We start from the raw sequence: 11,418 nt of genomic DNA on the forward strand, positions 1-11,418 counted from the left end.
CCGCCAACTCCATCTCGGCGTCCCAGTGTGGCGCCACTGCACCTCCTCCCACTCCCCCAAAATCTCCTACAGACACCGCTCAGTTGGTTCCGGAGGCTGTGATTTTCAAGGCCTCCGGCAGGGAGGGGAGTGCCCATCCGGGTGGAAGGAAGGCACGGAGGAAAAATAAACATCAAGAGGCGCATCGCCTGGACACATTGACACAACCCGAGCCTGAGCTCAGCCCAAGGCCCGATCTTGGGGAGCCCACTTGCCCCAGGGCTGGGCTCAGGCCTTGGGTGACTAAAAAAAAGGAGGGTGCTGAGGTGGAGGCCTCTGATGACATGGAGGTCTCTGAGCCTCTGCGCCCAACTGGGAAAAAGAGAAGGCACCCCTCCACAGAGGTAACACAGGGCCATGAGGTGCAGGGCCCATCTGTTGGAGGGGAGCTGCCTCCTGTTTCGGGTCCCCAGGTTCCCCCTGCCACCACCCATCATCAAGGCTGCAAAGTCTGAGCAGGAGCTCCCTACCCCTCAGGATGGAGGGGAGGGGAGGGGGAGGCCCCTCCTGGAGGAGTAAGTGGAGGCCTGCTTGTGGTGGGGGAGCCTGGGGACGCATCCCATTCTGCCACTTGGTCAAGTGCCCTGAGTGGAGGGGAGGGCAGGGCCCCAAAGGGTCGGCCCTCCCGTCCGGAGTCCACCACCAACCAGGAGATACCCCACCCAGTTGTAATTGAAAATTTTGTCCCATCTGCTGGGTCTGTGGGTGCTGGCTGAGCAGGAGATGGCCTCCTCTCTTCACCTCTGGTCCCGGCTCCAGCTGCATTTCCGGAGTTGGGAAGTTCCGTCTTCCCTGGACCGCTCATTGGCCTGGGGACGAAGGTGGAGGGGGGGGTCCTGAACCGCTGACGCCCACAGGCTCCGGGTTCACAGTAGAACCCAGAGAGGACTCCTCTGCCATCGATCCTGGGGGTGGGATCGTGACGGAGGCGGGACCAGCTGGTACGGCCAGGACGTCCAGCCCACAGTGTGTGGTGGGTGTGCCAGCCGCTGGCGGTGACGACCCGGAGGAGGATGGGGATTCGGTGTGGGGCACGGAGGACGACCTTGATTCCATTGCCAGTGAGGTGGTGGAGTCCCTCATGCCTCCCACCGAGTCTCCTCACATCCCCACGGCGGAACTCCGGGATTTCCTCGCAGCTTGCAGGGGTTGCCGCAATAAAGTTCAGCTACCCCTCGGCCGTTGGTCGAATCTGGCGCTGATCATCCAGTCCGTCCGTGCCGCCCTCAAGAAAGTGGGCAAGGGTGCGGGCGTAAAACTGGTTGAGAGGCGCCGGTTTAATGTGTTCCTCAATGGGTTGCTGGAGGAGTGAAAGGCCAGGTGCACTTCCGCTCCCTCCTCACAGTGAGCTGTTGGTGACGGGTTTTAAGTACCTTTGACATGAAGATAACCATAGCCAGCCTCAACATCAACGGCAGCAGGGGGTCTCACCGCAGATTTCACAATCTCACAGTCCTCAGGGAAGGGAGATACGCGGTGAGCTTTCTGCAGGAAACCCATACCGTTCCGGGAGACGAAGCCACCTGGCTCCAGGAATGGCAGAGTGGGGTCTACATGAGTCACCTCACCCCTATTTCTAGTGGGGTGGCCCCGACTTTTCAGCCGGAGATCTTGGGGGTCAAGGAGCTAGTGCCGGGCCACTTGCTCCACCTCGTCGTTCGCCTGGGTAGCGTGCCGCTCCACTTTGTGAACGTGTACACGCCCAGGCCCGGCGCGTTGCGAGCGCGCTTCTTTGAAGAAGTGTCCGCTCTCTTGAGCTCCATCGATAGCGGCGAGTGCATCATCCTCGGGGGGGATTTTAACTGCACCCTCGAGGTGGGGGATCGCTCCGGTCCCCAGTGCGGCCAAGCGTCGGTGGAGAAGTTGAGGGAACTGATCAGCTCCCTCAACTTGTTGGACGTCTGGCGGAATCTCCAACCCGACTCCAGCGCCTTCACGTGGAGGTCTGGAGGAGGAGGGTCCCGAATTGACCACCTTGACATTTTACAGGCGTACGTCTCCCGCAACTCGGCGGCCTCCATGTGGCTGGTGCCGTGCTCGGACCACCACCTGGTGTGGGCAGAGTTTAATCCGCTCCGCACGCGGACGGGGTCCGCGTACTGGCACTTTAACAACCGGCTGCTGGAGGATGAGCGATTCCGGGACTCGTTCTGTCGATTCTGGGCCGACTGGAGAAGGAAGCAGGGGGGGGGCTTCCCCTCCTTGAGGCTGTGGTGGGATGTGGGCAAGACTCACATTGTGGCAGGCGTACAAAGAGAAGGGCGCGCTGAGGGACCTGCAACTCATAGGGTCCCTAGGCGCGTACGTGAGGTCACGGATCCAGATCCTGGAAGATTTGGACCGCGCCTCACCCTTCTCGCTGGAAAAATGGAGAGGGGTCCGTAAGGAGCTCATCGAGCTGCTGGCCGAGGACGGATCCTCCATCACGGATCTGGAGGGAATGGGCCCCCTGGTCCGTACTTATTACAGTGCTTTGTTCTCTCCAGATCCGTCCAGCGAGGATACGCACAGAGTTTTGTGGGAGGACCTGCCGCTTTCAGACTCGGGCCGCATTTCGTGGCCCGGGTCCGACTTTTATACGCCGCCGCAGAGTGTCTAGTCAAAGTTAACGGGTCCTTGACGGCACCCCTTCAATTTGGGAGAGGAGTGTGTCAGGGATGCCCCATGTCCGGCCAACTGTACATCATCTGCGTGGAGCCCTTCCTGTGCCTGCTTCGCAGGAGGTTGACAGGATTGGCTCTGCGCGAGCCAGCCATGCGGGTCGTCCTCTCGGTTTGGGCCGATGACGTGCTCCTCGCGGTCACAGATCCCGTTGACTTGCGGAGGATGCGCGACTGCCAGCAGAACTTTTCTGCCACATCCTCCGCGAAGATCAATTGGGAGAAATGTTCCGGTCTCCTGGTGGGTCAGTGGCGGGTGGACTCCCTGCCGGAGGAGATGACACCTTTTGCGTGGAGCACCACGCACCTCCTCTATTTGGGAGTTCACCTTAGCCCCGCTGAGGAAGCCTGGCTGGTAAACTGGCAGGAGCTGGAGTGAAAGTCACCGCTCGGCTGGGGCGCTGGACAGGACTACTCCGAGTGCTTTCCTACAGGGGCCGAGTGCTGGTCATAAACCAACTGGTGGCCTTGATGCCGTGGTACTGGTTGGTCATTTTAGCCCCGCCCCCTGCATTAGCCACCAAGATCCAGAAGAAACTCGTCGATTTCTTCTGGGGCAAGAGGAAACACTGGATCCCTGCTGCGGTCCTGAGTCTCCCGATTGAGGAGGGCGGCCAGTCGCACCCAGGCTGCGACTCTCCGCCTTCGGACCCTGCAGAGATATCTGTATGTCGAGCGTCCTCCCAAATGGTGTGCGCTGGCGACGTATTTTTTCCGCAGTGTCATTGCCTTCAAGACGACACGCAGCTCCCGGCGGAGACCGTTAGCCGCGCCACTCTGAGGGAGTTGCCTGTCTTTTACCAGGATCTACTTTGAGTCTGGAACATGGTCGCCTCCAGTCAGGGCGCTCCCCCGCTGGCGGAGGAGAGCGCCTCGGCTGTCCGGGCGGCCAACTCCGGGGACGGACCGGCAGGCGGAGGAATAGCCGAAGCCCCCGGGACGCCCCTCACTGCGGGTGGCGAGGGGGCGCGGGACAGCAGACTGCTCCTGGCCAAGCTGCTCCCTGCTCGGCCGGAACTGCTGATCGGACCCAGGTCCCGAAACCCTCCTCGGAGCCGGTCCCGCACAACCCGAGCCGCCTCTCAGAAACGCCCTCCGTGCCATTCCAATCGGCACGGAGGGGTTTCCTGTACGGGCTGGCTGCTCCTGCACACTCTCCACTTCCTCGCCCTCGTCAGCCGACCGGACACGCCCTGGTGGTCCGCGTTGCCATCTGGCGGCGAGGGGAAACCCCGATGGAGGTCTCTCTACGCGGGAGTCTTCCCCCTTTACATCGGGGACCTGGGATGGAGGGTGTTGCACAGGGCAGCCCCGTGCAATAGACTTTTAAGTAGGTTCACGGACTCCCAGGCCACCTGTACTTTCTGCGGCCTGGATGAGTCCGTGTTCCATGTAAATATGGAGTGTGCGAGGTTGCAGCCCCTATTTGAGTATTTGAAGGGGCTGCTCCTCAAGTTCTGGCTGCACTTCAGTCCCACGCTCCTGATCTTTGGGCACCCGGTGCGATGGGGCGTGGGCCGGGAGGAGGATCTCCTCGTCGGTCTGCTGCCGGGCCTGGCCAAGGTGGCAATTCACAGGTCCAGGTTGCGGGCTGTCGGGGGGGGGGGTCCGTCCTCCCTGATTGCGCAGTTACGTTTGCCCCGGGTGTCCCTGGAGAAGGAGCATGCGGTGTCCGCTGGTACGCTTGAGGCCTTCCGTGACCGGTGGGCACCACAGGGACTGGAGTGCATTGTCGACGCCGAGAATGGCATTTTAATTTGAGTTTTTGGTTTATTTATCTGGTTTTAATAAAGTTAAAGGGCGGCACAGTGGTTAGCACCGCCGCCTCACAGCTCCAGGGACCCGGGTTTAATTCCGGGTACTGCCTGTGTGGAGTTTGCAAGTTCTCCGTGTCTGCGTGGGTTTCCCTCCGGGTGCTCCGGTTTCCTCCCACAAGCCAAAAGACTTGCAGGTTGGTAGGTAAATTGGCCATTATAAATTGCCCCTAGTTTAGGTAGGTGGTAGGGAAATATAGGGACCAGTGGGGATGTGGTAAGAATATGGGATTAGTGTAGGATTAGTATAAATGGGTGGTTGATGGTCGGCACAGACTCGGTGGGCCGAAGGGCCTGTTTCAGTGCTGTATCTCTGAACTAAAAAATTATTTTAAAAAATATGTATATAAAGGGGGCCTGAGGAATAAAGGCCCCCTCGACATGAAACATATAAAAGGGGCCTGGGGTATAAAGGCCACCTTTAAATAAAAAAAGGGGTTAGACACAGAGGAAAGCCTCCATTCTTCCAACTGACTTTTACAGAGACAATGCACAAAACACAAAACAGTTGATAATACAGGAAATACATTTATTAGATAAATGAATACAAGGCTATATAAAACAGTAATACTTAGTGCTTGACTGAGCAAGTACCAGTGGACTACCCATTCCACAGCAGAGGGAGCAGGGTTTAACCAAGGCTGATTGATTCTCTGACAGACAGCACTGAAGTAGCTGCAAGTGGTTAAAAATTCCTACTGGTTATTGTGTGTGTGTTAGGTGCAGCAGATCGTGTGCTTTGGTGAAGCAGCTGGCTAGGCCTTGGGACTGTCCATCTTCTCAACGTGTGAGCGGTCCAGTTTGGGTTAAGGTGACTGCAAGCACACAGCGACGTCGGGACAGGAGTGCCACACCAAGCTCTTCACCCCCTCGGATATGAAATGGTGATTATTATTGCACTAGAGAAGCGTGGGACCCAGCTGCTGGCACTTGCCTGGGCAGGGGGCGTGACGGACGCTGGCTTGGTGGAGTTACTCTTGCTGGATGCGCCGGCATTTCTGTTTCTCCACGGTCATTGGGCCAACCCATGGCTGGTCCCAGATCTTGAAGCTGCAGATGACATGCTAACGGAACATACATCAACATTAGTATCAGGCTGCAGACGCTCAACCCAAACACGACCGAGTACCCAATACCATGTCACCCAACAGCTGATACCCACCGCCGCCCTCCCCTGTTTCTCTTACCTTGGAATACTGCGGGTGCTGGTGGAAGGCACACTGGTTGAGCTTGACATTCTGTCCCCTGGTCTTCCTGCAGGTGGTCGTTGCCAGCTCCAACTTCAGATGGTACATTAAGCCCGCCACCACCTGAGAGAAAGAGGGCACCCACCAACTTTCAGTGGCAGAGACAAGGCGAAGCAGTAACTACCAATGCCCTCCCCAATCCCGAAACTAACTTAAGGAGGCATGCAGTGAAATCCTTGTGCATGGTTGTGGCCCAATTCCCCACCCCCTTCATGTGGCTACAATTGGCCTCAGGGTCCCTACATGAGGGGAGGGGAGGGACAAATCCTGCTTCTAATCACTATCCAGCCACTTCTGATGAAAACTTCATGTACAGAACTGCCCTTCAAATATTTCTTTTTTGGAGGGGGAGGGGGGGGGGCGTGGTGTACGATGCTGGATTTAAATGTCCCACTGTATGTCAACATTTCCCATGCAATTTTGCTATGTAAACTGTCACAGTGTAGTTATGGGCTCTGGCCACCTGGTGGCACTGTGGAGTGAGCAACTGAAGTCTCCCTCCCAAATTTGTCATGTTACAAATTAACGTTACCCCACCTTCACCTGACACTGGGCTATTCGACAGCGTAGAAGACTATAAACATAAACTATGCTGTTACACTGGACATACAGAATATGAAAATATTTGCTCCTGACAAGGCACTTAAACAGAACGATTAAAACTGCATCTTTCTGTATCCACCGTTCACCAATCCATCCCAATGGAATATTAACATAAACAGCCCTCAACCTATCAGAATTCATTGCTTCCTGATGCTGCATCCCTCACCCGGACCTCGTTATCTCCCTCTCCCCAACATCTACCCAGTCATTCCCAAGACCTCGAAACCCTCCCTCCATTCCTTTGTTCCATCCTCTCTTTTCCCCTCCACCCCTAACACTTCCCATTTCCTCTTCCCTTCCCAACCCCACCTCCCCTCCTTATCCCTCTTCCAAAAGCTCTCCACCTCCCTCCTTCAACACCCTCCAAACCTTCTCTACAAACTGCTCCCCCCGTTTTCTCTCTCACCTCTTCTAACAGCCCCCAGCTCACTTCCCTTCACCCCCACTCCTCCTCCCTTCCCTCATCCCACCTCCCTGTACCCCTCCAAAACATCCTTCCTCCCCCTCCCTCCCCCCTTCCGCTTTTCTTTTCCCTCACTCCCCTCCTTGTCCCCTCCCCCCTCTCTCCCTCTTGTCTTTCCCCTCGCTGCCCCTCTCCCCCATCCTCTAATTCCCCCGCTCCCTTCCCTGCCCCTCCCCATCTCTCCCTCTTTTCTTTCCCCACTCCCCATCCCCTCCCCATCTCTCCCTCTTTTTCCCCCCACCATCTCTCCCTCTTTTCTTTCCCCTCACTCCCCCCCTCCCTCTTTTCTTTCCCCGCCCACTCCCCCCTCCCCATCTCTCCCTCTTTTCTTTCCCCTCACTCCCCCTCCCCATCTCTCCTTCTTTTCTTTCCCCTCACTCACCCATCCCCATCTCTCCCTCTTTTCTTTCCCCTCACTCCCCCCCCTCCCCATCTCTCCCTCTTTCTTTCCCCTCACTCCCCCCCCTCCCCATCTCTCCCTCTTTTCTTTCCCCTCACTCCCCCCCTCCCCATCTCTCCCTTTTCTTTCCCCTAACTCCCCCTCCCTCTTTTCTTTCCCCTCACTCCCCCCCTCCCCATCTCTCCCTCTTTTCTTTCCCCTCACTCCCCCCCTCCCCATCTCTCCCTTTTCTTTCCCCTAACTCCCCCTCCCTCTTTTCTTTCCCCACTCCCCTCTCCCTTTTTTCTTTCCCCTCACTCCCCCCTCCCTTTTTCTTTCCCCTCACTCCCCCCTCCCAATCTCTCCCTTTGTTCCTTCCCCACTCCGCCCCTCCCTTTTTTCTTTCCCCTCACTCCCCCTCCCCATCTCTCCCTTCGTTCCTTCCCCACTCCCCCCCTCCCTTTTTTCTTTCCCCTCACTCCCCCTTCCCCATCTCTCCCTTCGTTCCTTCCCCACTCCCCCCCTCAGTTTTTTCTTTCCCCTCACTCCCCCCTCCCCATCTCTCCCCTTTTCCTTCCCCACTCCCCCCTCCATTTTTTCTTTCCCCTCACTCCCCCCTCCCCATCTCTCCCTTTTTTCCTTCCCCTCACTCCCCCCTCCCCATCTCTCCCTTTTTTCCTTCCCCACTCCCCCCTCCCTTTTTTCTTTCCCCTCACTCCCCCCTCCCCATCTCTCCCTTTTTTCCTTCCCCACTCCCCCCCTCCTTTTTCTTTCCCCTCACTCCCCCCTCCCCATCTCTCCCTCTTTTCTTTCCCCTCACCCCCCATCCCCATCTCTCCCTCTTTTCTTTCCCCTCACTCCCCCCCCATCTCTCCCTCTTTTCTTTCCCCTCACTCCCCCCCTCCCCATCTCTCCCTTTTCTTTCCCCTAACTCCCCCTCCCTCTTTTCTTTCCCCTCACTCCCCTCTCCCTTTTTTCTTTCCCCTCACTCCCCTCTCCCTTTTTTCTTTCCCCTCACTCCCCCTCCCTTTTTTCTTTCCCCTCACTCCCCCCTCCCCATCTCTCCCTTTGTTCCTTCCCCACTCCGCCCCTCCCTCTTTTCTTTCCCCTCACTCCCCCCCTCCCCATCTCTCCCTCTTTTCTTTCCCCTCACTCCCTCTCCCTTTTTTCTTTCCCCTCAATCCCCCTCCCTTTTTTCTTTCCCCTCACTCTCCCCTCCCCATCTCTCCCTTCGTTCCTTCCCCACTCCGCCCCTCCCTTTTTTCTTTCCCCTCACTCCCCCCTCCCCATCTCTCCCTTCGTTCCTTCCCCACTCCCCCCTCCCTTTTTTCTTTCCCCTCACTCCCCCCTCCCCATCTCTCCCTTTTTTCCTTCCCCACTTCCCCCTCCCTTTTTTCTTTCCCCTCACTCCCCCCTCCCCATCTCTCCCTTTGTTCCTTCCCCACTCCCCCCCTCCCTTTTTTCTTTCCCCTCACTCCCCCCTCCCCATCTCTCCCTTCGTTCCTTCCCCACTCCCCCATCCCTTTTTTCTTTCCCCTCACTCCCCCCTCCCCATCCCTCCCTTTTTTCCTTCCCCACTCCCCCCTCCCTTTTTTCCTTCCCCACTCCCTTTTTTCTTTCCCCTCACTCCCCCCTCCCCATCTCTCCCTTCGTTCCTTCCCCACTCCCCCCTCCCTTTTTTCTTTCCCCTCACTCCCCCCTCCCCATCTCTCCCTTCGTTCCTTCCCCACTCCCCCCTCCCTTTTTTCTTTCCCCTCACTCCCCCCTCCCCATCTCTCCCTTCGTTCCTTCCCCACTCCCCCCTCCCTTTTTTCTTTCCCCTCACTCCCCCCTCCCCATCTCTCCTTTTTTTCCTTCCCCACTCCCCCCTCCCTTTTTTCTTTCCCCTCACTCCCCCCTCCCCATCTCTCCCTTTTTTCCTTCCCCACTCCCCCCTCCCTTTTTTCTTTCCCCACTCCCCCCTCCCTTTTTTCTTTCCCCTCACTCACCCCTCCCCATCTCTCCCTTTTTTCCTTCCCCTCACTCCCCCCTCCTCCCTCTTTTCCTTCCCCTCACTCCCCCCTCCTCCCTCTTTTCTTTCCCCTCACTCCCCCCTCTTTTCTTTCCCCTCACTCCCCCCTCCTCCCTCTTTTCCTTCCCCTCACTCCCCCCTCCTCTCCCTCTTTTCTTTCCCCTCACTCCCCCCTCTTTTCTTTCCCCTCACTCCCCCCTCTTTTCTTTCCCCTCACTCCCCCCTCCTCCCTCTTTTCCTTCCCCTCACTCCCCCCTCCTCTCCCTCTTTTCCTTCCCCTCACTCCCCCCTCCTCCCTCTTTTCTTTCCCCTCACTCCCCCCTCCTCCCTCTTTTCTTTCCCCTCACTCCCCCCTCCTCCCTCTTTTCTTTCCCCTCACTCCCCCCTCCTCCCTCTTTTCTTTCCCCTCACTCCCCCCTCCTCCCTCTTTTCTTTCCCCTCACTCCCCCCTCCTCCCTCTTTTCTTTCCCCTCACTCCCCCCTCCTCCCTCTTTTCTTTCCCCTCACTCCCCCCTCCTCTCCCTCTTTTCTTTCCCCTCACTCCCCCCTCCTCCCTCTTTTCTTTCCCCTCACTCCCCCCTCCTCCCTCTTTTCTTTCCCCTCACTCCCCCTCCTCCCTCTTTTCTTTCCCCTCACTCCCCCCTCCTCCCTCTTTTCTTTCCCCTCACTCCCCCCTCCTCCCTCTTTTCTTTCCCCTCACTCCCCCCTCCTCCCTCTTTTCTTTCCCCTCACTCCCCCCTCCTCTCCCTCTTTTCTTTCCCCTCACTCCCCCCTCCTCCCTCTTTTCTTTCCCCTCACTCCCCCCTCCTCTCCCTCTTTTCTTTCCCCTCACTCCCTCCTCCTCGCACCTGCTGGCTGGCGGACAGCACCCTCCGCACTTTGCTGTAATAAACATCGTTGGACTGGCGGTTGAAGGCCTTGACGGCCACGGAGGCCGCACTCAGCACCGCCGGATCCTGGACAGGCAGGGGCGAGAGGCCGCCGGGCATAACGGCCTGGCCGGGCATGCTGGGGTCGCTTTCGCCGCCGGCCGGGAGCAGGAGCAACAACACGGCGGCGCCCAGCAACTTGGCCCAACTCTCACCGCAGCCGCCATCTTCAATACGCAGCCGGAATTCCACTTCCGCCCGCACTGGAGTCACATCCGCCCCGCTGCCGCTGATCCGCCATCTTTGTGAGGGCAAACCGGCCAACACCATAGAAGCCACCCCAGCTAGTGCAGACACTAGCAGCGACTTGTTGGACCGAATGGCCTGTTTCCATACTGTAAAACGCTGGGTAATTCGATGTAAATCAGGGAAGGCAGGCTGCAGGGCCGAGGCCTTCTGCCATGTATTTTCATTCTGGCTCCAGGGCTGAGGGACTTGGGAGAGACTGGGAGAAGCTGGGATTGAGCAGAGAAGGTTAAGAGGAGATTTAATAGAGGCGTTCAAAATCATGAAGGGTTTCGAGAGAGTAAATAAGGAGAAACTGTTCCCCGTGGCAGGAAGGCTGGTAACCAGAGGGACACAGATTTAAGATAATTGGACAGAGGGGGGGGGGGGGAGAGGAGGAGATTCACCATGAATGAGAGATGCTGTGGGGCACACGCTCAGTCCAAGAGGGGCAACCGACATCAGAAATAAACCCCAACTGTCAGCATGATCATGGTTCAGTCCTGAATGTGATTAACAGCAACAAGTCGAATCCAACCCTTGTAATCACCTGTGACCTCGCTGGTGTCTCAGCAGGTCGGATAACTGAGTGAATCCCTTGAAGTGGGCTGTTGTGATCTGGAATGCGCTGCCTGACCGGAGAGTGGAAGCATTCGGCGCCTCTCAAAAGGCAACTGGATAAATACTTGAAAAGTAAAAAACAACTGCAGGGTTATGGGGAAAGAGCGGGGCGGGTTTGGGAAACGATTTTGGAATCATCTTTCAAAGAGCCGACACAATGGGCCAAATAGCGGCCTCCTGTCCGGTACAGTTCTGTGACACCGAGGAGGACTCGCTTAATCTTCTAATAGTTGGCCGTGGGATCCTTTATGCCCACCGGATGTGCAGTTATCCAACTTTGGGATAACTTTCGCAGTTTCTTGCATGCTGGGAGCAGGGAGCACCCTCAGCTGAACGCCGACTACCCTACCCTACACGACAGTAATAAAACCAGCTCTCCCAGTGGTCAGTAAAGCACGAGTCATTGGAAAACTTCCCCTAAAAATGT

At 57.2% G+C, this 11,418-nt stretch overlaps 1 protein-coding gene across 1 annotated transcript; it reads right to left on the minus strand.

The window, feature by feature from the left end:
* Positions 1-5,021: 5,021 nt before the first annotated feature.
* On the minus strand, positions 5,022-11,296 carry LOC137355999 (cystatin 10-like). The gene is made up of 4 exons (XM_068021699.1): positions 11,248-11,296; positions 10,065-10,600; positions 5,701-5,823; positions 5,022-5,577 (listed from the first exon to the last, which is right to left on the minus strand). The coding sequence occupies exons 1-4, from the start codon at positions 11,294-11,296 to the stop codon at positions 5,485-5,487; spliced, it is 801 nt and encodes a 266-aa protein (XP_067877800.1). The 3' UTR covers positions 5,022-5,484.
* Between the last annotated feature and the right edge of the window lie 122 nt (positions 11,297-11,418).

The sequence above is a fragment of the Heterodontus francisci genome, chromosome 44 (genome assembly GCF_036365525.1).
Source record: "Heterodontus francisci isolate sHetFra1 chromosome 44, sHetFra1.hap1, whole genome shotgun sequence".
Lineage (NCBI taxonomy): Eukaryota > Metazoa > Chordata > Chondrichthyes > Heterodontiformes > Heterodontidae > Heterodontus > Heterodontus francisci.

Bases quoted from the DNA above. Each gene is read 5' to 3' on its own strand.
- LOC137355999 (XM_068021699.1), bottom strand. From the start codon at position 11,296: ATGCAAGAAACTGCGAAAGTTATCCCAAAGTTGGATAACTGCACATCC. The intron at 10,601-11,247 runs GTGGGCATAAAG...GCTCAATCCCAG, and splicing joins GTTGGATAACTGCACATCCG to CTTCTCCCAGTCTCTCCCAA. The intron at 5,578-5,700 runs GTAAGAGAAACA...ATGTTCCGTTAG, and splicing joins AGCACCCGCAGTATTCCAAG to CATGTCATCTGCAGCTTCAA.